The sequence below is a fragment of the Diprion similis genome, chromosome 1 (assembly GCF_021155765.1).
Source record: "Diprion similis isolate iyDipSimi1 chromosome 1, iyDipSimi1.1, whole genome shotgun sequence".
In the NCBI taxonomy this organism is placed as follows: Eukaryota; Metazoa; Arthropoda; class Insecta; order Hymenoptera; family Diprionidae; genus Diprion; species Diprion similis.
The window spans coordinates 412,515-439,235 of record NC_060105.1 but is presented as its reverse complement, the minus strand read 5'-3'; the positions used below and the strand labels follow the sequence as shown (position 1 = coordinate 439,235).

The window sequence follows — 26,721 nt, the reverse complement described above, 5'->3', positions numbered from 1 at the left end:
GATTGCTATCGGTTGTAAATAATTTGTCATACTATCAATTTGCACAAGCACCACGAATTGAATAAATCTTGGACAGTATGTGACCAATGGGACACAATTACGACATTTTAATAAAAGTTTGGAACAGGCTGATGTCGAGTAGAGTTAGCAGAGTAACAATTTTTGAAAGTTGCAATGAGTTTGGCAATAAATAATATTATGATAGTGTTACAACTGTATCAAGTCATGCTATATTAATGATTGTGAAGATGTGTCCCAAATGTGTATTGTTGCCAAATATTAAATAAAAATTGACCTCATGATTACGATTGCTCCCGATTGGCACATAAAGCAATGTAGAACGGGAAGCGGTTGTTGTGCTGTGTGGCTACAGCTAATATACATACAAACTAACTACATACTAGATTCCTTGGTGGTAAGAGACTCATTGTTGTGGTCCATGCGTATCAAAGTAGATGAGTTAAGATGTAACGTTCTGCCTAGAGTAACAACTCTCTCCATAACGCACGATGCCGACAATCGAGCTTCAGCATCATGATCCCAACACTCTTCCATTGTATCACAGAGTGATAAGAGACCCTGGGGATTGTCAGACAAAAAGAAAAGTAATAATGAGTAAATAATGAAAATTAAAAAGGAAACTTGATGCAGTTGGGATACTTACCGGGTGCTTTCGCCATGTTTCTAATATGAGGGGGCGTTCCTTCTTAACAACAACGCTTTCTTGCATGTCTTCTAATGTTGGGTGAAGGCCAACTTCCTCCTCAAAAGGAAGTCTGTATTCTCCAATGGGACCCTGTTGTAAACAAGATGATAACTTAAAATTTTTTTGACAATTGCCGACAGCATTACAAGTGTGAAAACGAATGAATGGAAAAATAATTTCAAAAACTGCTTACATCTTGGACAGTACATCTCGATGCTAATTCCCACAGTACCAATCCGCAAGCATACATATCGATCCGCAGAAAAGAATCACGGGTAAAGTTAATTGCACCTTCCAGTACCTCGGGTGCCATATAACGTCTGGTACCAACCTATGGCGTATACACACTGATATAGGTACGTGTGTTTGTTTCGCGAACAATATTTTGCTGTGTTGAAGAGTTTAGTTTCGAGAATACAAGGTTGAAGTTTATAATGTTAACGGAAGACGAGAGGGCATGAAGATTTTTATTTTGCAACTTTCGTATTATCAGAAATGCAGTAAGTCCTCGACTATTAGTGAGAGAGAGCATTATACTTGCTTTGCAACTTATCCCTACAAACAAATTCTAAAAGTTCCGAACAATAATATTCAACGTTTCGTTGTGTTAGTCTAACGAACTTTGACCTTGTTTCTAAATTGTATTAATAAATAGCATAAAATTCATACTATCTCTACCTGTCCGTGCGTATCGCCGCATGGCTTCCCAGGATGAAAGATTAAAGCTAACCCAAAGTCAGCTATACAGGCACTCATGTCAGCTTTGAGGAGAACATTTTTCGATTTAAAATCACGATGTGCGACTGCTGGCTTGTATCCATCAGCTTTATTTGCTGGTATTTCCTCGTGCAGATGCATTAGGCCCCTAAATAAAGTAGATATTCATAATTAGGCCCTTCTGCTGCCAAATCAAAGATATGGCTCAAATTGTCATCAGAGTTTAAATAACTTATCATCTATTCTACCTTGCCATAGACTCTGCAATTTTGCACATTTCAGGCCATGTGACAACATTAGCCTTAAGGAAGTCACATAGCGATCCTTTCTCATGATACGCAGTTATTAGCCAAAATTCAGCTTGAAGGTTGTCCCCTCGCTTTTCAACTCCTATATAGCGTAATATGTCTTCATGATCCATATGCGCCAGTTTAAATATTTCTTGCTCCGACTGCCAAGATTGTTTATCTTGGATGGGAAAAACTTTGACAGCAACAACATCATTTTTCAGCTGTGCTTTCCACACAGCCCCAAAACGACCGCGAGCTTTGATTTCTAAGAGTTGAATTGGCCGTAGACCCAAATTTGGGGAAGGTTGTGGTAATGGCAAAGGCTCTAATGTCGGCACCTAGACATTGAAATATCAATGAGAGTATATCAAAGCCCATTATCTCGATGAATTCGCAATCCAAACAGGTATAAAAAATTTACCTCGTTGAAGTAGGTTAGTTTACGTTGTCGATAAAACCAGTATAAGCTGAGTAGGATGAATGCAAGTAATAACATCGGAATAGAGACCGATACAACAATAGTAATGTAATGCTGTTCATCGTTTACTGGAACTGGTTCACGTTCTATGAAAAATAGTTTATTGTAGTAACGAATTGCACAGAGGTGTAAAAATATTAAAATATTTTGTTTTCAAATTTTTTCTACCGTACTATTGTCTGACCTCCTTTTTCCCACCATTCCTCAAAGGTCAAGCAGTATTTTACAACATGTGTTTCACAAATTTTGAAAAATTGACTCACCTCCGTCTGGGTGATCATCATCGGTCTGTAGAGGTGATTGCGTAGGATCCCATGTATAATTTTGATTACACATGTTTCCATCGCAGCAACAAAAAAACAATTTTGTTCGTTCGTTTCTCTTTTCAATGCATTGCGCTTTGTCATAGCAATCCTTATTATCTAAGAAGCATCCCTGTTAAGTAACACGAATACGTGACATTAGTTAAGATTCTTTTGCATTTAATCAGGCAAACTCCAGACATAGGAATTTTAAACATGTAAGAACCTTTAATTTAATATTAGTCTGTCCAGTAGTACTATTTCTTTCCCAAAGTACATAGCAGTGATTACGTTTTTCAGATTCTTGGGGACTACATTCTTCTTGTTTAAAACAGTTTTTTTGCTGGTCCACACACATAGACTCATTGTAAAACTCGCAATACGTTACTCCCTTAACATCGTGGGCAAATGATGTGCCTGTAAACATAAGTAAATTGGATCAAATCTTTTTTTCTTCCAGACAAGCCCGCAGAATATTATGAAACGTACTCGTAAATATTCGCCCTACGCTTGAAAACATAAGAAAAAGTATAGACTATCAGATGTAGGCGCCAACTAGTGGAGTTCAATTGCTGCTGAAGCAAGAATCGAAAAAACAATTCCTCGCCAGCAATGTATATGTGTAGGTGGTATAGTGTTTTCATGACAAAACTCATTAATCAGAGAGTCAAACAGAAATTGCATTCTGTCATTCGAAAACATGAATTTTTCGAGCGATGGAGGGATACTGGCGTTGAATCAACAAATTTTGGGAAACACGATACACATCCCAGTGTATAATCGCCGAGTGTGTAAACGGGCAACTAGCGACTGTTACGAAAGAATTTCGATATGTGTACATATAATACTTGGAATGTACCTAGTAACCCCAGTAGGCATGGTAGTATCATCAAATACGGAGGCATTGTAATAGGATCACAGAAGCATAACAGTAATTTTGCGGCTATTAGCTGTTGAGCAATTTGTAGTAATTCACTCGGCGACACATTTCTCTCACTCAACAAGCCGCGCACAACACAGCCTCATGTCATTCACTTATCCACCGAGGACACACAAATGCTACTGGCCCAGAACTTCGTGGATTCTTGAACTCAATATCTTATTCACAATCAGATACAATGAATAAATATACGTATGCGATCGTCGATGCGTATCTGTAGTGTTGTGATAAAGTTTCTGAGAAATAGTGATGGAATATCCTCGTAGTTATTATAAAAATATACGCCAAATACACGCGAGTGACAATAGACGACCAGCACTACATGACGCCGTTAATTCCAATTACCAAGATTGGAAAGTCTGCATGACCGAGCACTGACGACTTGAGAATGTATAAAGACTACTGACCGTGTGAACTTTGCTCCGTGGGTAAGGGCTTGATAGGGGGCGCTGAGGACGGGGGGAAAATTGCAGTGTTCTGCTGTGCTGACTGGAATTAACGCTGGGAGATTTAACACAAGACGGACCGTAAGTGTAAAACAATAAAATTACACCTGGATCCACCCAAAGTTCGTAAATAGACGAGTAGATAAGGGAAGGTCTTCGCATGAGAAATTTTCCGTAGGATCTTCAGATATACCACTGGCGGTAGCCTTGCGTGTACATAAAGTATGGCGGAGGAGTGAGCAAGGGAGAGCGAGGACATATTCGTTACAGCCTGTTCTCTTGCTCTACACCTGGTTGGCTGATACGTTTCCACTCAGCCAATCAATCGCAGAGTGAGAGAGACGGAGTATCCCGAGTATATATCTCGCTTGCCCATCACTTCGGCTGCAGTTATTGCCAGCGAGGTTGGCGGCATGGGTAGCTACGTAACGTCCAGTAGTATATGCTCCACGGTTTGGGCAAACAGCTCGTTGCAGCTCGCATGGAGATCGGTGGATCAGTCCGACTTCCTGACAGTACCAGTACCAAATCCTCGTTAGAGTCGTAGTGTCAGACAGTAATTCATTCTTGGTTTGCGAGGTTATGAGATCCTTTAGTGGTATAAGAAGGACGTTGACATACGTAGTTTATCAAATCGGGCCCTCGTTCGACACTCCGTGTATTCGATGACAAATTGCTCGTTACATTGTTTAAGCGTTTATTCTGTTGTACTATAATACGCGTAGTTTCTTAATAATTGCATTTACCCGGTTGCCTTTTTTACCCCTCGAATGGTCATCAGCAATGGAAACTGTCAATTTTGATACAAAACCAGGAGTAATCGTTCTGGGAGGTAATCACTTATCATTCATATGCTATGTTGGGACAGAAGAAGCTGAATAAAGAAACTCAGCACAGTCAACCTTCTCGCCATTCATAATCTTATCAACTTTGTGTAGGATGTGGTTTTATCGGACGGAACCTTGTGGAATATTTATTGGATAATGAGCTGGTATCATATGTCCGAGTAATCGACAAGGTACCACCTCAAACAGCATGGCTTAACAAGAAACATCAAAGAATATTTGAGCATCCTTTGCTTGAATTTAGAAGCGCTAACCTTATTAACTCAGGTATATCGCTTGCTGTACTTCTATACACTTTGCTATTCTTTATAGAAACAATCCTGCCTTTTATATTTACAATTAATCAATTTAGGTACAAAGCATGAATTTATTTCCATTTGTATTCAGTTGGTATCGATCCAATATTTTACTTAGGACTGATCTTTCATGTTTATTCACACATACAAAACAAATTGTAGTCCTAATGAACTTAATTGCAAAGTCTTGCTAATTTTGGTTTTCTCTATGTTTGTGGCTATATTTTAAGACACAAGTATGAAGTAAACAATGTTGTTGAAATTATTTTGATCCAATGGACATGATTTTTTATTTTTTATTTGTATAAACCATTTAGCCTCTTGTGACAATGCTTTTGCTGGTGAGCAAACGATAGACATTGTATTTAATTGTGCTGGGGAAACAAAGTATGGGCAAACAGACCCTGTTTACAAGGAAGGAATTCATAAACTCAGTATGAATTGTGCCCAGAAAGCAGCTAAACTTGGGGTACAACGATACGTAGAGATCTCAAGTGGACATTTGAGTTCATCCGAAAAGGTACTTGTGATTTTGATTCCCTTAAAAAAATGATTGTAATAAATAAACTATTTTCGCTCATGCCAGATGTTTAACAATGGATTACGTCATCTCATTGTACACAATACAAGCACAAGCATCTGATAAGACAAGCTTAGTTGTTTACCGAATCCAAACTGTCCTCTTATTAACTGAAAAGAAACATTTTCAGGTACCGCACAAAGAGGATGATGAAGTTGATCCGTGGACATTCATAGCGAAATATAAAGTTCAAGTCGAAAATGATCTAAGAAATATACCTGGATTGAAGTTTACTATTATTAGACCAGCGATCATTTATGGCCCTGGAGACAGGAACAGTTTAGGTAAGATAATGAGGATATGCTGTAGATCCTTGCTGTGACCATGCTTCTTCACCTTTAAATTACGCTGAAATCAATCGTCATCACTTCTTAGCGTAACCTATAATTATATATTTCATTTACATTATGTATATATCATAATTGAGGAATGAATTTATGTTCCGCAGCACCTCGCCTCGTTGTGGGAGCAGTTTATAAACATTTAGGTGAAATGATGAAGTTGCTCTGGGGCCCAAACCTTCGGATGAATACTGTACATGTGCGAGATGTGGTGAGAGCTATGTGGCATGTTACACGTCATCCCAATACCATTGGCCAGATTTACAACGTTGTGGACGAGTCTGATTCCACTCAAGGCTCCATAAGCGCACTTGTGTCGGAATTATTTAATATTAATCACGACTATTGGGGCGCAGCCCTGTCAACATTAGCCAAGGTATGATCAAAGTATTTACTTCCAAGAAGGCTTTATCATACTTATTAGTCGAAGATTAAAATTGGTGACTAATGCTGTAAATCTTCATACAGGTTGATATGACCACAATCGTAGAAGAAGTTAACGATAAACATATGAGCCCATGGGCTGAAGCATGCAGCAAAGATGGAGTGGAAAATAGTCCACTATCTCCATATATTGACAGAGAGCTACTTTACAATAAAAATTTGTATTTACAGCCTGGAAAGTTGTCACTTACAACTAACTTCACTTACCTCTACCCAAAGCTGACAAAGGAGTCTCTAAAAGAGGTTTGACCTGGGACTTTTAACTGTAACTTGATTGGAAATTGCTGATCTCTACCACATGTCGTATAAACTGTTCTTTGTTTTCTTACAGGTTGTTGATGATTACGTAGAGATGAAAATATTTCCACATTCCCTAGTTCTGTGATGAATTCTTCTATAAGCTGCTTGAACAACGTGTAGAATGAAAATAGATGCATGATTCTACAAGCCAAAGCATTTCACACTGTGCCTAATGTGAAGAATATATTAAAACGTAGTGAGATAAATACGCAAAGCATTAATTAAACTTGTCGACTTTCTGAAAGTATAATAATTACAACGGATCGAATTAACTAAGCCTACAGCCACGCTGTGATAACGAAAATAAGTAATGTACTTAATTTTACTCTAGCCTGCAAGTTACGAGTGAGTCTGTCGATTATTTTTGCTTCTGCCCTCTAAGGATATGTACACACACGTACAACTGAATTTCGCGACCTAAACTCTCGAAATTTATGAGGTGTTTTTCGAATTATGGATGCATAAATCATTTCACAGATAAAAAGTACTAAGCATGAAATGACGCTGGAGAGCTTCACACTCTGCTGAAATTGCTGAAAAATTATTATCAAGATACCTGATAGGTAAATTTAAAAATTAGCGCAACATCATCATGGTCGCTGTTATGAGGCTTATAATTCCGTTTCGGCTTAACAATGATCTGCGATAGGTAGTTGCCAAACGATATTTCACGACAGCAAGAGTAAGTGAAATATGTTTGCACCATCAAATATAGCGTGATAATCGTAGTGTAGCCTGTGAAATTCACTGGTACAAACATGTGCACATGCCTGTGGAATTATTACAAAAATTATAAAATGATAAAGACGAATCGTTGATAGACTCTTAACGCAATTTCTGAAGTATTTATGCAGGGTACTAGTCAATGTGAATAATATCGTAATTGGAAGATTTTTGATAATCTCGATGAGCAAAATGATACTCGAGTTTGAAATCACCACGTTTATTAGTACCGAACTAAAAAAAATTATGTTACAAATCTACAAATTAGACGCATGTTATCACTGTTCATTAATTCAAAACGAATGAGTAACATGAAATAGTTTGTAAAGTAAACTTCGCCTTTTTGATGCCATTTTTCAATGTGCCTAATTATTTTGTACGCGTTTATTAGAAATATAGATGCGAATAAACGGTGCCAAAGTTCTGATATTATCTACTATATGTTTAAATTCGATAGTTGATATAAGCTGTGACAAAGCACAACGAAAGAGATTTATATCAACTCTGAATCCGTAATAGAAAAATCAAAAATGGAACTACTGGATCGAGGAGATGCAGGGAAAGCAGTAGCTGTTGTTATTTTTGATAACACTTCTGTTTCTCGATGGCTTTCTTCTTTTCAAAACGATCATTGAATCAAACGTTTCGCGCGGATGTTTGGTATAGTAGTGGCCTAGAAATTCGTTGATTAGTATTATCACAAAGTGAATTAAATAGCGCAATTATCGTGTTTTGGCTCCACTAGATTGCTCAGAGATCTTAATATAGTAGACTAGTAGAGTCATACAAGTTACTTCTTGCAGGAATGAGCTATTTTACTATTGACAGCGGAAGTTGCACATTTAGTAGATCGTATAGGTTTATCAATTATACCATAAACAATAACCACTGTGCAAATGCATTTACTTATAGCCTAAACTAATTAAGCTAACTAAATTAAGCTATAGTAAAATACATTTTGAGATACACTATTAAGCGATGAGTATTCTGCTGTATCAAATCAATGTATACAGGTCCATTTCAATAAAAATCGATAATTATGTCAAATAGCATTCATCATGTTTCCAAACCGTGTATTAAATAAAAAGAACGTCTACAACAAATAGATACTAGAAGCTCAAAAAATAGAAAATCTTAAAATAATTATATAACCATATTGCGTTGCCTTAATTTTATTCGATCATCATTACAACAATATGCTGTATACAGAGAGGTCAACAATATTATTAAATATCTCTTGTATCGTATGGAATTTAAATACTAAACAGTAGGATTGTAATTAGACGTTATTAATTATATTCAATATATTAAAATATATACTTTTAATATTTTCCATAGTAATCATAATAACGTATGTGTATATACAATCAGGTTAAGTATTTACAAAGTAACTGCACCTTCAACTAACATACTTCTAAAACGGAATCAACTACCTTAAAGTGAAAATAATATTTATTGAATAAAATAAATTATAAACATTCATGTAATAATAGATAATCAATGTGATTAATTATAGTAACAATAATTAAAATTATTTGTATTCATATGAATAAAAAAAAATTAGCAATAGTTTATTATATTTAATCAATATTTTAAAAAGTGTTCCTGTGAGGTATTTAAAACAGTTTAAATATAAAGAACAGTAAGGAGTAGGTACGATAGTTAAGTTAAAATTAAGTTACGATAATCACCATAGAGAGCAACCTCTATGGAGTTTTATTCATTTCAATGGGGTTGCTGCAAAAGACGTTAAAAGTGCCTATAACTTGGGTATTTTAATAGATTTATCAATCTTTTTCTAAATGATAGATTTCCTAAATGTAACATATTTGTTTGAAAATAATTTAGCTCAGTTCTGTAGTTTTGTCAAGATTCTGAACTTCATATGTGGCAGCAACCCCATTTCCGATTGAACAAGATATCTCAAGATTACTACATCCATCGGAGAATATTATAAGATTCTTTGAATCGTTTTCAAGTGTGAGTATAACGAAAATCATTAATGTTGTTTGTAAACGTTTACAGATGCAGGGAATGACACTATTCCAAGAAATAACACGAAAAATGCTCATTTTTGGATTATGGAAAGCTTACATGGTATTTTATATAGGATTTTCATTCACTTGAGGAGTTGTAACAATCATATTGGGGCCTATGTGATATCCTAGGTGATAACTGGTTATCGACCTTTGTAGCGGAATAAATTTATAACATCAAAATTTGGTAGGCGTAAAATGTCTATCCACACATAATAACCAACTATTGCCCACTTTCCAATTAGGAAAAATACAAATTCTCCTCAGGGTGTATTGATTAAAAATAAGTGGTGAAATGTAAGACATAATAAAAATGTTCTCCGTCCAGTACATCCAATATGGCCTAAAACTAATTCTCATCATAAAATCACAAGATGCCAAATTTATCGACCTATGGACATATAATAAAAATTATGTATCGCTGTTAAAAGTGCGCTGGCTGAAAGTATGTATATAAAGGCCGACAAACCTTATAGAATTAGTTTGTACAGTTATTGATAGAAAAGTTGAGGGACACAGGGGAATTGAGTGTTTCTGTAATTAACAATTCGATTCAGGTTGTGATTCTATTAAACTAGATGGTAACTGCAGGAAACTACAATCATCTCTGAACCTATGTGAGTTGAATACTGTGCCACACACATTGGTGTTTTTATATATCTTCAGCCAGCAATGTATGCGATTACTGTGGCGAAAAAGTAACGATTGGCAGTTCTGGTAAACCTTACATAGTTGTGTGTAATTTCGGTGTTTTATTATAGGCTGCAAAAATATTTTACAAGAACCGCACATAATATTACACATATTAATACTCAATTACAACAACTTAGTAGTTCAATTGAATGTCATATGGAGTTATAGATGCGGAGTTCACGAAGATGAATTTAAAGATGCACGACGTAATCTGTGACTAGGTTCTCTGACTAATGTGCAAATTTATTGTTTAATTTTGTACTTTGCATGTTTGAAGAAATGATGTAAGGAATTTATTAGTCTGATTAAAAGGTCGTAGATTATGATAATATTGTGAAAAATTAAATGTTCCAAGGAGTTGTGGGCCCTAAAACATATTGGTAACAAATACAACTCGACCAAATTGGTTCATTATACTTTCTATAAACAAAATAATGGTAGTATCAATACGTAAAGAAATAACAATCATGAGTAAACACACTAGATTCAAAAAACTATGCAACACATTGAACAAGGTATGGTTGAAAAACTTTAGGTGCTCTGAGTGTATCATATAATATAGAATAGCAGAATACACAGATGTCAACTTTCAATATAGAATTTTGACATTACTAGTATTGAAATAGTCAAAACCAATTTTTTCAATACCACTGTATCAAGACTAATATCCAATTAGCGTACAATAAAACAGTGGAGTCCCTCGAAAATTTCAAATAGCTTTTAAACAGCTGCCAAACATTTATCTGGAATGCCTTTGCACTCAGTAATCGAATTGTGCATTGATTTCATCAGCATCATGGCAAAAAATTTTCATACGGTCTTGTACAAGAGAGAAGTACCATCGTTTTTCTGATTGGTAATTAGATTTATACGATATCAGATTTCGTGCATACCTATTTATCGCGTTGACCGAAGTTTTATAAAGACTGCCGGGTTTGTTATTTTTCGTGATGGAGTAGTGTGTTACGAGTAGGTACAGAGGGCAATTCTACTACGCTGCAACTTACTGACTCGTCGTGTAGAATCCCAATGTAAAATTAAATCAACATGGCAAAGTACCCGAAATTACCCCTGGCCCTTCAACTCCTCTCATCCGTTCGTTAAAGTTCATAGGACTAGCAGTATTTATATATCTTCAGTCAATGCCTACTAGTAAAAATTATCGCATAGTTCATGTTGGTGATGAGCTAAAATATTATTGAATGTATAAAGAAATAAATAGCAGTTAATAGAGGAACAGCAATAACATCGACATGCCTACGTCTCACTCATTCTAAACGATACAACTTAGTCTATCAGGTACTGTGTTGGGTTTTTCTGTCATGGTAACGTACACCATTCTGTATGAGTGCTGTGTTGACTGTATGTTTTGTATTACCAATAAATTCTGTCTTAAATTATGTGAGATTAATATTGGAAAATGATCATCAAATGACTCAATAGCTCGTTTTGTTTAGAAAACTAACAAAAAGAGTATCAAACTGTCGGTATAACCATATTGAATAGAATACAATTAAGAATGTTTAGTATAAAATGTAAATGATTGTATACACTTGAGTAGAAGTGCTGTAAAAATTCAGCATTTGCTACCTATCCTCTTATACTATTATCTGTTATGTTTGCTCTATGAAAATATCCACAAGCTAATGCTTACAGGTAAAGAAATATGTAAATTGGTGAAGTTACATTAAATTAATGAAATTCCGAGTACTAGGCAACGATTTATGATCCTATTTTGATTCTGTTTAATTAGATTTTTAACCATGTCCAAACGAATTCTATCAAAAACTTTACTGAAAATATAACACCAATTATGTCGTTAAATTTGTGAATTCGTTTGATATTCTATAGAGTTATTCAGAAGCAGCTGCCATATAAAATTCAGAAACTTTCACCACGTGAAGCGAATCAATAATACATTATACACTTCAATCGAACTCTTAATAATGTACTACAAATTATACCCCAGAGAAGCGGTTCAGAAAGAACTGTCACCAGCGAGACTAAATTCGCCGAAATGTCTTCAAGAAGACTGAACGTTTATAACAAACTTTATTCCGTAGCATCATTTTATCGATACCTCTAGTATGGAAAGACATTCATACTCAGCAGTCTCGATTTCCTCGGAAATTCTGGACACATACATCACTCGGCACTGGAGGTTACATGATAACATTTCGTCCTCTCACCGTGAACACATTTCTGAACACATCTCTGATATATAAATACAGCTAAATTGACAATTTATTTTTTGAGTACGATACAAATAATATTCAAGCCTGATAATATTGATCCCGAAAGAAGAATAAAGCAATGGTCTAAATTAAAAAATTTCCCAATTGATTTCTATGCTAGCTGTTCCTGCACATCATTGTAAATTAATATATCAGTATGTAAAAACAATTATTAGTTTGATACGTGAACTGCGCAACAACACAATTATGAAAGTTGTTCACTACACAGCAAAAACTTGATGTGAGAATATTGTGTGACTTATGAAAAAAAAGTCACAGGATTTAAACGAAATTTAAAACTGATATAATAGCTACTATTTAAATAGTAAATTTAATATTTATTACTTCTTGCAGTTAAACCTGTAATTATTCTCTCAAAATGACACGTAAGAAATGAGGAAATAAAGTTTCCAAGTGGAAATCATCAGCCATCCTCCACGTGAGTGAGGATTCGAAGCCGACACTTCAGTCTGTAAGCTTTTTGAATTGGTTACAAATATTTAGAAAATTTGTTTCAAATGTGTCTGAAACTCCTTCAATAAGTTCAGTCTTGTCGGATACTACAGTCTTTCTCGAGAGTCAAGAAATATCTCTGTCACCTTTAAATTAGTATCGAAATAAAAACTAAGGGTAACAGTTTACTTAAGAATGCTAATGGAATGCCTGCACAATTAGGTAGTATTGTCGTGATTGTTGTGTTGTTACCGAATAAGTAGTAACATCATACACATTTTTATTATGTGTTTTTCTGCATTTGAGAGAATTCCGAAAACTAAATGTCAGTGTAAACAGTTCCTTTGTCAAATATATCTGTATCATATAAAAAACAAGGACAAAAGATCTAATAGAAGTGTTAATATTTACATACATTATTAAATAACGAAATCTAATATATACTAATATTATCAACATTTCATTGTCAAAAAGATTCGCGTTTTCAAATTATTGTTTCTGAACAATCAATCGCATCATAATAATTTATTAAATATGAGCAAATACCATGTGGTAGAAATCATTTTCCATGATCAATATCAGAAAGTATGTGTAACTGTATGTGTAGCTGGGCCAATTTTGATGTGTCATTTCATTTTAGTAACTGGTCAGTGACACACTTATAATACATCGAATAATATTTACATAGCCAGTACTATAGTAACTCAGGCACCTATGCAATTCGATAATATATATATATTTTTATATATATATATATATATTAATGGTACAATACTAAATCGTTCTTTTCTTAGCTTACTAAACAACTTCACATTATCCCTCATTCAATAGTATCAAAGATCATCTCTTCAGAGCATACAGCCTGCATACTCACATTTATTATATTAGTTTGACGCCAGCTCAGAGGCGATTTAGAGTAACATGAGCATTCTCATTATTACGATTTGATTATTATTCCACTGACACGGAATACATCATTCGTTAAATCTGAAGGTGTTCTCACCCATTGGGAGCAACGACGGGAACTGACGTTGATGGCACTTGCTGGAGAGACAACAAGTTTTCCAAACATTCAAAATTATTGTTTAAGCTGCTACAGCTGCTTGCCACTGTAGAATTTAACATCGTCATCCTCGTGCCATCTGAATCCTGCCGAGGCTGTTGATTCGAGCTGGTGCTGTCTTTTCGATCAAACTGTAAAATTGAAATTATCTGTTTTATTTATAATTGTTCAAGTTGATGTTGGAGTTGTTATAATCACTTTTTATAATTTTAAAAATTGTCTTCCATCAATTTGGTAAAATCCACATCAATAGTAACGTAATGCAATACCTGAGGATTTGAGGTAATGTCCAGATCTTTACTGTCATCATTTATGTTCCAAGGTGTCAGAAGGGAATCTTTCATGCAACATTCAACAATGCCGTTAGAACAACCCCCCTGGAACAATTAAGTAAAGAACTGCTAGAAAATATTCAAATATGCAACTAAACTATGTCACAAGTGATATTAGACTTCTTGGAGTATTGGAAATAATATTTTGTACCTTAGTATCTATATGAGAATTTGCGGATTTAGATGAGGCTGGACACAGGGTGGTTAGTTCAATTTCATTTATGGTCGACGCTGCACGTGCATGTTGGTTGCCGCCAATTGAATTTCTCTCTGCACAGCGGCCATTTCCATTGCGTAATATACCACGATCTTTTAACGATTGTAAACTTTCCTGGGGTGATTGTGTATTTTCCCACTTTTTTCGAAAATATATACTGCTCAGGCAAATAACAATGAAACAGGTGCTTATGCTTACACCAACAATGATTCCTAGGGAAATAGGTCATCAAAGAATCGTTATTGAATTGAATTTTACGTCTTGACTTTGTTGTAGCTTTCCGACTTACCAAAACTTTGATCTGTTCCTAGAGTGGAAGACGGGCTGTCCCCATGTAAAGGATCGGTAGAATTCTTTGGAACATCACCTGTGTGGAAAATGATTCTGTCCGAAGTTTTTCCATATCCAGCATCGGTAGCAGCTCGTACTTCTAGAAAGTATCGTGTACTTGGAATAAGACGTAGCAATTTTGCAGTTTTATTTGTTCCAGGTACAGTTATATTTGCCCAATGTTTCACGGGTGTAGTGAAAGGATCAGTTGTGTAGAAAATAGTGTAGTTGCGTATCTCTCCATTTGTTTTACTTGGCTGTTTCCACGAAATGCCAACCTCAGTAATGTTGGATAGAAACCATTTTATCTCCCTAACGTTACCTGGAACTTTTTTTGAAAACCATAGTCTTGATTACTGAAAACAACTTATGCAAAAAAAATTTACAATAACACCTGAATAATCCCAAACCAGATCCTAGGCAATATCTTTACTAAGAAAATGTCATTTTCATGGATACGCGTTAATTTTTTTTACAACTTACTATCTTGCTTTGTCCGACACTCCATATCTTTGCTGTACGAGCCACCTTGTTCGCTTGTTTTATACAGGACTCTGACTTTGAATTGATATACTGTAAACGGTTTTAGATGATGCACTGTCACCGTCATGTTTGTTCTGCAACATGATTTCAAAACAAAGTAAGTTATGATTTTCGCGCTTCAAGTTTGGATAAAGTTGTTTTTTTGCTACTGAACTTACGTGTTGAAACACTGCAATGGTTCTGGAATTGTGGGGTGGAAAGTGTTGTAACACACTTCGTAACAATGCTCCGGGTGAGAAGGGGCAGCAGACCACGTTACGTTAATAGCAGTGGATGAAATAGGAACCCCTTCCAGATTAGTCAGAGTATGATCTGGACATAGAATAAATAACATTCTTTGCAAAGAACTTTCACACGCCATAAATATTCATTCGATTCTGCGATATGTGTATCATTTACCTTCGCTGAGTCTCTTTGAATCCAAATACATTTGAAAACATTCCAATAATTTCCCAGAACTGATCATACACAATCCTATGTCATACGATGCGTCAGCTTCTGTAAAGATTAGGCAAAATATTTTCAAACAAAAATATTCAGAAAATCATTACAACCACTGTTTGTGCTCATTTTATGATAACGACATGTTAGTATTTACCAAGCTCTGTAAGTATGTACTCTGTACAATTCTTAGGCAGATAAGTAGTCGTCAGCTTCTTTCCGACAACATTCTGGTAGTACAACTGCCACAAATCAAAGTCATCTTCCCACCCTGATGTTTCTTCATTCATATTCCAATTTAGCTATTGATTACAATTACAAATTAATTACCCATACAGTATTTTGTATTACCGTAATGAAGAATCAGACAATAGATTCGTTTTATAAATTGAATCACTGATTTTTTTTAATTGCATAGCTTTGTTATGAGTTAATTGAACGGACATCAATACAAGAGATTGTCGAACTTCGAACCTTGACAGTTGATGCGTTGATGTTTGCCACATTGAGATTCAATAGACCTGTCCGCGGGACTTCGTTGGAGTTAGTTGAGGGCATCAAAGCAGTGGTCCAGCCTAGTTGCGAATCACTAACATTGGGCCAGCCTCGATCTGTTCGAGCTAAAACTCGAATCTCATAAGATGCGCCAGGAACCAAATCTGTTTTGAACGTTAATTATAATGTATTGAGTGAAAAATTACACTTTGAAATTATCGAGTTCACATGACTGGAACAAAGTAGTCTATAACTGGGAGACTATATTTACACACCAGTGAGAGTATATTGGTTAACAGCCGATGGGAGATGGAGAACTCTGGACGAGGGATGATGTTGAAGCCTCCATTGTAATTTATATTCCAGTATAAACCCTCGTGCCTCTGTCTTATTTAGCGGTGCCCATGATACTTCAAGTTTGGTAGGGCTAATCACCTTGACTTTTGTCGTTGGAGCAGCTATTGGAACTAAATGATAAATAAATTGTCAAGAATATCAATGGGCAAGTATTTCTTTACGAATGAAAATCATCACTACCAAATTTATTCGACAAATTTAGCCTTGCATCATTTGTTGCCATACCACTTGCAGCAGTTGCACAATTAACAGAAGCTGATTGTTCACTAGATCCATATGTGTTCCATGTCCGGACGTACATTGTATAATTAGTAAATGGCACCAGCGATTTAACTTCAACGAATGTTGAATTTGGTTCGGGTAAGGCAATGTCTTCTTGGCTGCCTGGTTCTAGAGTAACAGAACGATGAGATAATTTGAAAAATTTTCTTATCTGTGCCATATACTGAAATTCACCAAAATTGATTTAGTGTAATGCATACCTGCAAGAGCATAGTGAACGGTGAAATATGAGTCAACATTAGGGAATGGCATTGTTTGTGGTATTTTCCAAGATAGATGAATTATATCTGGTGACAAGGCGTGACAATTTAAAGATGTAGGAATAGGGGGGCGTTGCGGTGACTTGGTGACCTGGAGCCTACCAGCCGCCCAAATTTCTCCAGCAACATTCACCGCGACACACTGGTAAATGCCAGCATCGGACGGAACTGTGGACGAGATTACTAGTCCCACTTTATTATTGTCACTCACGAATGTTTTTTCCCGAGCTGTAATATTATATTTAATTATATACAAAAATGCGAAATACCATCAAAATTTATTGAGCAATAAATACTGCTCATTGATTAGGTATGAATTTTATTTAATCAAATGAAATTTGTGAATAAATATTTGTCAGGAGGTAATTTACGGTTCATAGTGATATTGACAGAATCCTTAAGCCAGTAAATTTGAGGCGTAGGACGTCCTTCGGCTTGACATTCGAACCGGACTGTTCTTCCACTAGGCTGTACTTGATTGGTAGGTTTCTTTACAAAAGTTGGTGGTATTAGGACGTCTATTGTAATATTCTGCGGAAGAAAAATGTTACCAATATTAATAAGAACAGTTTTTGAAAGACGAGGTCCTGACAATGGTCTTTTGTACTACTAATGATTGAAACTGATGGTTTTATAGTCAACTTGTTATACGCGGAGTAAGAGTAAAAACAAAGTGTCCACTTGGACAAGAAAGTTCAACCATGTAGAAACAGATCATTTCTGGACTGGATCATTTAGCAATGTTTATTTCCTTGAATTCGTTCTTACTCGGAATGTTCAAATATGACAATCCGTAGAATGCTTAGAATATTTCTGAATTTACAAAAAGAAGGACGATATTGGTAGGGAGAGGGGGGGGGGGGGGGGGGACAATTGATTAGTATTCAAAAACAAATAAAGAAATAAAATGTTCAGAAGGATCAACAAATAGTATTTTGTTGGAAAATATGTATTTCCAAATATTAGCTGTGCACTTTTACTACAAAGCTACAATAGAACTTTCTTCTCTAAATATTTTAAAAAGGTGTAATACAAAAACATAGCAGTGGTGTTTGGAAAAGCTGAAACAATTTCCATGACCAACCATCATAAAGAACCCCATCTTTCTAAATTTTTCCCAGTTTCACTAATTTATAAAATTTGCAACAACCAGCATTGGATGTGGCGAAGAAGTTGCCACATTTACTGGATTTAACGAGTCTTTCAACTAAATGGCCAAACGTGTGTACCTGAGTCTGGAGGGTCACGTTGGAGTTTTTTACAGAACAATCATAAATGCCTGCATCCGCTATGGTAAGCTCTTCTAACATTAACGCTGCTACACTGCCTGTGGAATTTAGGAGCACACGCGGCTCTTTGGAACCGGCACCATCTGAAAATAATTTACGTCATGTTCAGTATCTGAGCATCAAACTAGCTAGTAATTGTGGTTCATCTGCTTACCTGGGAACTGAGAAACAAATGTCCAAGTTACAAGAGTTGGAAAACCCGATGCGGCGCAGACTAGCATCAGATCAGACCCAGCAATAAGCTGATAACTATTTGAAATTTGTGGAAAAAGGATAACAGGTAAATCTGATCTTTTTTCTTGAATTTTGGGAATAACGTGCAGTTGCGCTTCTTTGCTTTTTCTAGTCTTCTTTAAAAACTTGTTATTTACTACACATCTGAAATTGAGATTCAAGGAATAAGAAGGGTGCTCATTACGTTACTCGAATAACATTGAAGACGTGATTAAAGTACGATATATAATAGTGATTTTTACCTGTATGAACCAGCATCAGATAGATTCGTTGCACTTATATATAGAACACCTGGTGATACCAAGAAATATCTGAAAAATATTTCCTTCATAACTATTATCTTCTATTCATAGCACTATTGTGGGTTAAATTATGAAGATTTCGGAACAGTTTATTATACATTTCTTAATTAATGGAATTATAATTTACGGGAAAAAACTCTATTTCTGTATGACAGTTTCCTAACATTTTATAAAAACCATTGGATTGTACACATATTACTATTTAATAGTACATATTTGTAAAATAGAAATTCACCAAAGCCAGCTTCACATACCAAAGATATTAATAATAATGGAACGCATGTAAAGGGTTGGTCTTTGTAAAAAGTCAATTCTAACTGCTTGTGAGTCAGCTCACACTCGAGTGATCTACTAAAAATAGTGTAACTATGGGTTGCTATGGCTTGCAACATATTCTTACTTTTTTCCACGAACATAGGGTAAAAACTGTCCATTATGCTGCCAAGTAATGTTTGGTGGAAATGGAATGCTACTGATGTAACAAGAAAATCTGGCTACTTCCCCCTCATGTACGATCAAATCTTGTGGCGATTCGTCAAATTCTCGAGATAAGTCTGAAATCAATATGTGCTGAATGATTAACATAGATAGGGATTACCTGAGAAATTTACTAGTAAAATATATACTTCATAGTTGATGTATTTGTTTAGTATGATAAATAGCTTTAAAAGCTATTATATAAAATTCTCACCAGCAATCTGTAAAAATGCAGGGGAAGACCTTAGTGAGCCTACAGCATTTTTAGTCACACAACGGTAAGACTCCAATCCTTGAATTTTATCACTTGGACTATTGCGGCTTTCTTGTTCTTTACTCTTTCTTGTCATCTATAAAACATAAGTCTGAGAAATTGCACTTCAGTTGCAATATTCTTGGCGAGGGTAAAGAAGTGTAGTGCCATTTGTCGCAGGTGGCAGGATTTTTGTTGGGAGCTAAACAATGACTTGTATAGATTCATGTAACCGGACGAGGGATATATAGGTTCCCAACAGCAAAAAGTTTCAGAACATTATTAAAGAGGAAGAAAAAGTACTAAAGATACCATGTGCTAAATGTTCAAATATAATTTAAGGCACCGTTCAGCTGTTATAAATGGAATAAGTATGTTTCTCGTTACTTTTCAACATGATAAGAGGAAGCAAAACAGTTGGCTGTGAGAATTTCACATACATGAATAGTAAACTGCAGTTAACTAGTTAAGACAGCTGGTGAAAGATGTATGTACTGACACTTACATGGATTCTGACCCCTTCGATATCCCTAGTGATTTTGCAACCCACGGTTCCAAATGAGCACCGTTGGTCGTAAGTTTACTAGGGATACAGACGGGGTCAGAATCAATGTAAGTGTCCATACAAATGTGTGAAGACAAATTTTACCCCTCCCCCATTTTGGTAAGTCAGAAATAAGGTAGGTGGTGCCGGCGTTCTATAATCTAGTAATCAACGTGTATCGTAACTGCGTCTGCTAAAGTTGCTAAGGTTGAATGCATCTCCCGAGAAATGCCATACATACCGCGAATAGAAATCAGAGGCAATATATGAATATTACATTGTGAAAGTTAGACATGTTTCATTTCGATGGTGTACCTTCAGGAAGTGTAGAGAACCATTACGCAGTTTGCATCGTACCAGGCCGCACGGAGGCGCTGCCACTCCATTCCGTAACCAGGATACATTTTGGTTATTTCCTATGGAACAATTGAGAATCGCTCCTCTTCGGCCAACCACAATATTGCCATTGGGCTCTTCCTCCAGTCTAACACCTAGCCCCCCGTTTCGCTCCAGTTCTAAGATTTCGGGTTTTGACAAGTTTAATCCTCCGTGACTTATGTTCACTCCTTTTACACCTGTAAAGAAAATAAAAATTTGCATAAATTTCAAACTTTGAGGTCGATCAGGTTCAACAAAAGAAAGTTTCGAACATCATTAATTCTTTGTTGTGCCTATTCACACTACAGAGCGAACCAACACGTAACATTTTAAATAAGCCAAGTGTTTATGTGTCACAAATCGTTTCGTAAAAATAAGAGTGTCCGGACATGTTTTCAAGCCACGCCAATTTCTACGTGAATAGAATTATTCAGAAACACAATCTTTGAGAGTGACAGACATCAGATCATTTACTGAACATGTAGCAAAGAAACAACAGAGGCTGAGCTTAATCTAACCATTATCACTCGACTTAAGTCTGCCTCAAGTAGCGATTCGGTCGATCCAAATTTTATGGAAAAAAAAAAAAAAAAAAATTGGGATATTTCAATATTTGGTGCATTTGGAGTGTTTGAAAGGTGCCGTGAATGTCCACTCTGTAATGCGGAAAAAGTCATCGATAAGTCTTAAGAACGTGTATGCAAGTTATTACAGTTTCTCAATTTTTACTTTAAGATTAAGTTTGGGAAAAGGGATGTAAATTTGAGATGAACCGTGAAGATATTGCAAATTATGGATGCCCGTGGTAGAAGCTAAAGAGGCTAACCAATGGAATAGGATAAAGGCATGTCAAGCAGATGATTGAAAAGTGCTGATGGTAATTTAAAATTCATAATTGATGCAGGTTCGAGGCGCACGATGTGCAGCACACGTACCTTGCTAATCGTAAGTTCTCTGGTGTTAAACCAGGATGAATATCGATCTTACGAGATGCACGGAAGCTACGTGATAGGCGGTGTGCATGCAGAACAGACGGAAATCGCACGCGTGCTCGTTTAGCACATACAGTGTATACAAGCACCTAGTAAGAACATAAACAAACGATGATAAAACGGACGCACCTTCAAAGCAGGCGGTTCTTAAAGCTTCTGTAAGTAAGATGCTGAGCAAAAATACTCGCGCCGCCATATATCAACACTCATTTGTACCGGTTTCACTGACAAATTCTAGCCGAAATACGCTGTATAAAGACAAAGCTCCTCCGTCGTTGATACATCTCTTCTTTGCCGCATCTTCGACATCATCCACGGAATATCCACAATTACCGTGGCTTCACAATGTTCAGTTCCGTTTACCGCAAGCCGAACCCCATAACCCTCTCTACGTCTTCATTTTTACTTTATTACGAATAATCACTGCACTGTGAACGGCATTTCGGGTTTCAAACTTGGTAAGAAAACTATTGTAAAAAAATCTAGACACACTTTATTGCAAAAGAGAAGGAGAAATTTTATTCCCTCAACACGCAAAGTGCGCATCTTTCCCGTGTCTCTTCTCTCGCCCCATCGCGCAGTGCTTCTTTTCTCTCTTTTCCTCTCTTTCTCGCTCTCACTCTCCCTCTCTTTCTCATTCCCTCTCTCTTTCTCTATATCTATCTATTCGCAGCCAGATCGAAAGGTAAAGTAGCCGGCAAAGCCGTCCGATCGTCGCTGTTTCACCGACTGATCCTGCACATGTGGTAAATAGGTATTCAATTTTTAACACGGCTGAATATCTTGGCAAACTCGTTGGCAAACGGTCAACGGCATTAGTACTACATTGTGGTCGTTAGCAGGTCGTTAGGTTACTTTCCCCGTATACAAATATACACCACAGTATTTATGTCGTGATTGGTCGTGATGGAGAGGAGGATTAAACAAAGTTTGTGTTTTAAATCCTATCCTACAAGTTTTCGTTGATGAGATCGTGTGTAACAATGGCACAACAAGAAATCGATACAGATTATGATAAGATGCAAAGCTTCAACGACAAGAATATCGACTTAGAAAACTACAGAAAATTAGTTAAATCATATTTAGACTTGGTAAGCTTCTCATACATTCACTGAAAGCCTAGCCTAAAAATTTCACACAACTTCCATATATTCCGGCATTCGTGTAGTAATTGCATTTTACTCCCCAACTCACAGCATTTATACAGCGCTGCATCATTCTGGGCAGATAAAGTTCTTTCGCTAGGAAATGAGAACCCCAAAGACGTTTATGCGCTTGCGCAATGCATGTTTCTCATGAAGCAGTACCATCGAGCCGCTCATCTCATCAGGAGTCGTGGACTTGAAAAGGTTTGAAAATTGGATCGCGTTACATCTATGATGCAAAAACTTTTGACACATCATCTCGACAACCCTGGCTTTTTTTGTAACCTTTGTGCTTGCAGACAGACATAATGTGCCATTATCTAGCTGTGAGATGCCTATTAGAGGCCAAAGAATTCACCGAAGCTCTTCAAGTAATTGTTGAAATGGAGATGTCTACTAACATCTCTGCATCTGGTGTCAGTTTTAATAGCCAAGCAGACATACTTGAGGTTGCCCCAAGAAATGTAAGTCTATTATAAGTTTAAAGAATTGTAAAGATTAGTTGCTATTATATTTTCCAACCCTTATTTGTTCTTTGGGACATCAAATGTGAAGCGAATTTTTGATAAATATGGATGTGAATTAAGGTGCAAAGCTCTATCCTATATTGCAAAGGAAGAGTATACGAAGCAATGGACAACAGAGCTGTAGCTTTGGATTGTTATAAACAAGCACTGCAGTGTGATGTGTATTCGTATCAAGCTTTTGAAGCATTGGTTCAGAACCAGATGCTATCGGCTGCTGAAGGTAAAAATTTTTATTCTGCACATATAAGCTGTTCCAAAGTATTAAGATTGATTAAAACTGATGTTCTTATAAATTCTTCCAATGTTTTAGAGAAGGAGCTGTTAGAATCATTGCCCATAACTGAGCAGTGCTCAGGTGGCGAAGCCAAATTACTACGATTATTGTATGAAAGTAAATTGAAGAAATATCAATCTCCAGCTGAAAAAGAGCCCTCGCTTTGCTGTGGAGTTCAGGGAGTCTTGGTAACTGACAGATTAATGGATAATTTGGATATGGAAGTTTCTAGAGCAGAAAGACTGTATTACAACTGTGATTATCAACAATGTTTTAGTCTTACTGAAAGGTTGGCATTCTTGCTGATAACATTTGCGCTCATTTTACAACTGACATTTTCATAATTTATTGAAAAATTTTCAGGATCCTAAAGAAGGACCCCTACCATAGCACATGTCTGCCTGTGCATATCGCCTGCTTAGTTGAGTTGAAGAAATCAAACGGTAGGAAATTGTTTTTATTACATTTGTTGTAAATAAAAATTATATATTGGTCTAACTTACAAAACCTAAATACTAAAAAATCCTGAAAAATTTTTAGAATTTGCACAATCTTTGACTTTTAATTTATGTGTAAGAAAAATATAGCCTGCCGCTTTGAAATGAATAAATGTTTTATAATAGACCAGAATATGTGGTTTTTCAGCACTCTTCTATCTAGCACATAAGCTAGTAGACTTGTATCCAGATATGGCTCTTGCTTGGTTTGCAGTTGGCTGTTACTACTACGTTATAGGTAAAACGCAACTCCAAAATTCAACTGAACATGCCCTCAAAATTTCATAGTACTTCATATAAAAATCTGGGTACAAAAGTAAAATGAAACTTTGTCACATATTTGAATCTACGAAAAATATTATCATTAATAGGTAAAAGTGATCCGGCCCGCAGGTATTTGGCAAAGGCTACAGCCTTGGATCGACTATTTGGACCTGCATGGCTAGCATATGGTCACTCATTTGCTGTGGAAAACGAACACGACCAGGCAATGGCTGCTTATTTCAAAGCTTCGCAACTCATGAAAGGCTGTCACTTGCCGCTGCTATATATTGGACTGGAATGCGGTCTGACAAATAATCTTAGACTGGCGGATAAATTTTTTCAACAAGCTCAAAGCATTGCCCCGGATGACCCGTTTGTTATACATGAAATGGCAGTCATATCTTTTCAAAATTCAGAGTAAGTAAGTTTTGATAAGCAGAATTATGTCACGTACAAACTATCATTTGAATGATTATAGTTATAAAGCTGCTGAGCAACAATTTCGAGAAGCTATGAAAAAAATACAAGGTGATTTGCAAGCGGTGATTCTTCCAAGCAAATGGGAAGCACTGCTCAACAATTTAGGACACACGTGTAGAAAAATGAAAAAGTACGATGATGCGTTAGACTACCACCAACAGGTAAGTTGGAACACTATAATAGCTTTACTATTTCAAAAGTTTTATTTCAACAAAAATTGATGTTTCAGGCTCTAGTATTGAATCCACTGAACCCATCAACATATTCAGCTATCGGATTTGTTCATGCTCTTCGTGGTACCACACAGGAAGCTGTGGACGCTTTTCACCGGGCTCTTGGTCTGCGTAGAGATGACACTTTTACTACGACAATGCTCGGTTACGTAATGGAACAGCTCATTGACGAAGTACCACCTTATCCAGGTGAGAAACTCATACCAGCGTTCCTTTAAAATAGTGTTCTACCAAATGAGTGCTTTGTCCCGATTGATTCTTTGTACTCAAAATTTTTCATAGAAGATTTCTGTCTAAAGAATAGTCTGTTGGTTATCCTGTACTACTTTGGTACGAATAGTTATATGCTAGTAGAACTGAACTCAGTACATAGTGAGCAGTCACTAAGACTTGATACTGAGCAAAAGGTGTAACAGGTTTTGGTGGCCCCCTCCTCTCCGCTGCCATTGCCCCATGTCCTTCTCCACCTCTTGCTCATTGATAACTTGATATACAGGTCCCACAAGTGTTTACAGTCTTTGTGCATCTCAAGTTCATATACTTTTCTAGTATAACGAATCGTATGAATAAATGCATTAAAAACTAACTTTTTTTCACAGATGCACCACAGGAAACACCGAAATATAAGTTCCCAGGGGGTGCGGTAACTACAGGAGGCGGAGAACCTTTTCAAAATTTAACTGGCCCCTCTCAAGATCCAAATATGGAAACATTAAGAGTTAATTTGTTCTCGGGATGGGGCGAGGAGGCTTCAAAGTCTGAGGAGGAAGCTTTAAGCAAACTAGAGCGAGCTAGAGACAGAGTAGTCGTTAATTACTCGACAAGTGATATGAGTTCAGAAGTAGAAATGCTAGACCCGTCTGCGGTCCACATAGACTATAAATAAATGTAGCCTCCGACGTGGGAGATTTGTGCAAGACTGAAGTGGAGAAATCTGTATCAATTACCACGATAATCTTTAAAAACATTTTCCTTGCAGTACCATCTTCGTGAGTATCTTGATGTGAGAGTATTCCTGAGCTGCTAATCCCAATACTCTCCGGCACATCCGTATCAAACACGACATTGTCGACTGTTATGAAAATTTACTAAAACTGTACAAATTTCAGTGTAAACGTACAGTTATTACACAGATGAAAAGAAAAAATGAAAGTTATATTTTATCCCCGTTATTTAACAATCGAGTCGTCTACCTTCTTTCACTGTAATTTTACACTGGTAGAATATACTTTTGTAGCAATGAATACATCGGTCTGTAATCGAATTATTACGGTTCTACAGATTTGCTGTATATATTATACTCGTGGTCGAATTGTAACATGATACCTATTTCAGTGAATCGGTAGCGCTGAAAAGAGTACTGTCTATTCTTCTCGTCTAGTATGATACCGTATTAGAAAGGACAATAGACAATTATTAAAACACCCTGTTTCGTAACACCACCTACGATTCCTTAGTAGGGGAAAGACTGGTAAAATTGATCCCCCATCGTCAGAAGTAAATTATGTATCATATACTTTCTTCTCAATGATGAAAGCGATGAATACTTAAATACCTACATATATTTCTAAGTCTGTTGTATAAATATTTCTGATAGAGTATCAAAACTTGCAGGGTTTTTGTAGTTCAATAGCTGTTATGTATTGTTTCAGTTAGAGTGCAATACTACACAAATGCGACCCTAAAGT

At 36.3% G+C, this 26,721-nt stretch overlaps 4 protein-coding genes across 7 annotated transcripts; 2 read left to right on the top strand and 2 right to left on the bottom strand.

The window, feature by feature from the left end:
- Nucleotides 1-227: 227 nt before the first annotated feature.
- Nucleotides 228-3,750, bottom strand: LOC124404946 (activin receptor type-2A). Of its 3 annotated transcripts, none has more exons than XM_046879532.1 (9): nt 3,353-3,750; nt 2,720-2,922; nt 2,455-2,626; nt 2,135-2,277; nt 1,672-2,051; nt 1,376-1,571; nt 900-1,037; nt 665-796; nt 228-579 (listed from the first exon to the last, which is right to left on the bottom strand). In XM_046879532.1, exons 1-9 carry the CDS (start codon nt 3,396-3,398, stop codon nt 394-396), a joined length of 1,596 nt encoding a protein of 531 aa, XP_046735488.1. In that variant the 5' UTR covers nt 3,399-3,750; the 3' UTR covers nt 228-393. The 3 variants fall into 3 exon arrangements, with proteins under 3 accessions (XP_046735488.1, XP_046735572.1, XP_046735631.1); XM_046879616.1 differs by having other exon boundaries at nt 229-579; nt 1,385-1,571; nt 3,353-3,746; XM_046879675.1 differs by having other exon boundaries at nt 229-579; nt 2,720-2,910; nt 3,353-3,746.
- Nucleotides 3,751-4,413: 663 nt separating this feature from the next.
- LOC124404339 (uncharacterized protein YbjS) lies at nt 4,414-8,960 on the top strand. Its single transcript, XM_046878401.1, has 7 exons — nt 4,414-4,711; nt 4,818-4,991; nt 5,338-5,540; nt 5,731-5,884; nt 6,049-6,317; nt 6,410-6,628; nt 6,717-8,960. The coding sequence occupies exons 1-7, from the start codon at nt 4,663-4,665 to the stop codon at nt 6,768-6,770; spliced, it is 1,122 nt and encodes a 373-aa protein (XP_046734357.1). The 5' UTR covers nt 4,414-4,662; the 3' UTR covers nt 6,771-8,960.
- A 4,628-nt stretch (nt 8,961-13,588) lies between these two features.
- On the bottom strand, nt 13,589-22,188 carry LOC124404926 (protogenin B-like). 2 transcript variants are annotated; one of them, XM_046879432.1, is made up of 20 exons: nt 21,743-22,188; nt 20,559-20,818; nt 19,661-19,796; nt 19,370-19,523; nt 18,910-18,978; nt 18,588-18,811; nt 18,374-18,516; nt 17,516-17,675; nt 17,085-17,372; nt 16,783-16,992; nt 16,521-16,712; nt 16,225-16,409; nt 15,908-16,052; nt 15,709-15,807; nt 15,468-15,621; nt 15,250-15,383; nt 14,726-15,094; nt 14,371-14,648; nt 14,157-14,264; nt 13,589-14,018 (listed from the first exon to the last, which is right to left on the bottom strand). In XM_046879432.1, exons 1-20 carry the CDS (start codon nt 21,807-21,809, stop codon nt 13,824-13,826), a joined length of 3,570 nt encoding a protein of 1,189 aa, XP_046735388.1. In that variant the 5' UTR covers nt 21,810-22,188; the 3' UTR covers nt 13,589-13,823. The 2 variants fall into 2 exon arrangements, with proteins under 2 accessions (XP_046735388.1, XP_046735397.1); XM_046879441.1 differs by having other exon boundaries at nt 16,828-16,992.
- A 324-nt stretch (nt 22,189-22,512) lies between these two features.
- LOC124406209 (cell division cycle protein 16 homolog) lies at nt 22,513-26,367 on the top strand. Its single transcript, XM_046881567.1, has 11 exons — nt 22,513-22,704; nt 22,810-22,962; nt 23,058-23,222; nt 23,346-23,505; nt 23,596-23,848; nt 23,923-24,002; nt 24,205-24,294; nt 24,428-24,737; nt 24,799-24,961; nt 25,030-25,222; nt 25,633-26,367. The coding sequence occupies exons 1-11, from the start codon at nt 22,579-22,581 to the stop codon at nt 25,917-25,919; spliced, it is 1,980 nt and encodes a 659-aa protein (XP_046737523.1). The 5' UTR covers nt 22,513-22,578; the 3' UTR covers nt 25,920-26,367.
- The last annotated feature ends 354 nt before the right edge of the window (nt 26,368-26,721 follow it).

Bases quoted from the DNA above. Each gene is read 5' to 3' on its own strand.
- LOC124406209 (XM_046881567.1), top strand. From the start codon at position 22,579: ATGAGATCGTGTGTAACAATGGCACAACAAGAAATCGATACAGATTAT. The intron at 22,963-23,057 runs GTTTGAAAATTG...TTGTGCTTGCAG, and splicing joins GGAGTCGTGGACTTGAAAAG to ACAGACATAATGTGCCATTA. The intron at 24,295-24,427 runs GTAAAACGCAAC...TATCATTAATAG, and splicing joins CTGTTACTACTACGTTATAG to GTAAAAGTGATCCGGCCCGC.
- LOC124404339 (XM_046878401.1), top strand. From the start codon at position 4,663: ATGGAAACTGTCAATTTTGATACAAAACCAGGAGTAATCGTTCTGGGA. The intron at 4,992-5,337 runs GTATATCGCTTG...TAAACCATTTAG, and splicing joins CGCTAACCTTATTAACTCAG to CCTCTTGTGACAATGCTTTT. The intron at 5,885-6,048 runs GTAAGATAATGA...TATGTTCCGCAG, and splicing joins TGGAGACAGGAACAGTTTAG to CACCTCGCCTCGTTGTGGGA.
- LOC124404946 (XM_046879532.1), bottom strand. From the start codon at position 3,398: ATGCCTCCGTATTTGATGATACTACCATGCCTACTGGGGTTACTAG. The intron at 2,923-3,352 runs GTACATTCCAAG...GATCCAATTTAC, and splicing joins ATGCCTACTGGGGTTACTAG to TTATGTTTACAGGCACATCA. The intron at 1,038-1,375 runs GTATGAATTTTA...TATACGCCATAG, and splicing joins CGCACGGACAGGTAGAGATA to GTTGGTACCAGACGTTATAT.
- LOC124404926 (XM_046879432.1), bottom strand. From the start codon at position 21,809: ATGGCGGCGCGAGTATTTTTGCTCAGCATCTTACTTACAGAAGCTTTA. The intron at 20,819-21,742 runs GTGCGTCCGTTT...TTTTCTTTACAG, and splicing joins AAGAACCGCCTGCTTTGAAG to GTGTAAAAGGAGTGAACATA. The intron at 16,713-16,782 runs GTAGTGATGATT...TTTATCATTTAG, and splicing joins AAATTTGTCGAATAAATTTG to TTCCAATAGCTGCTCCAACG.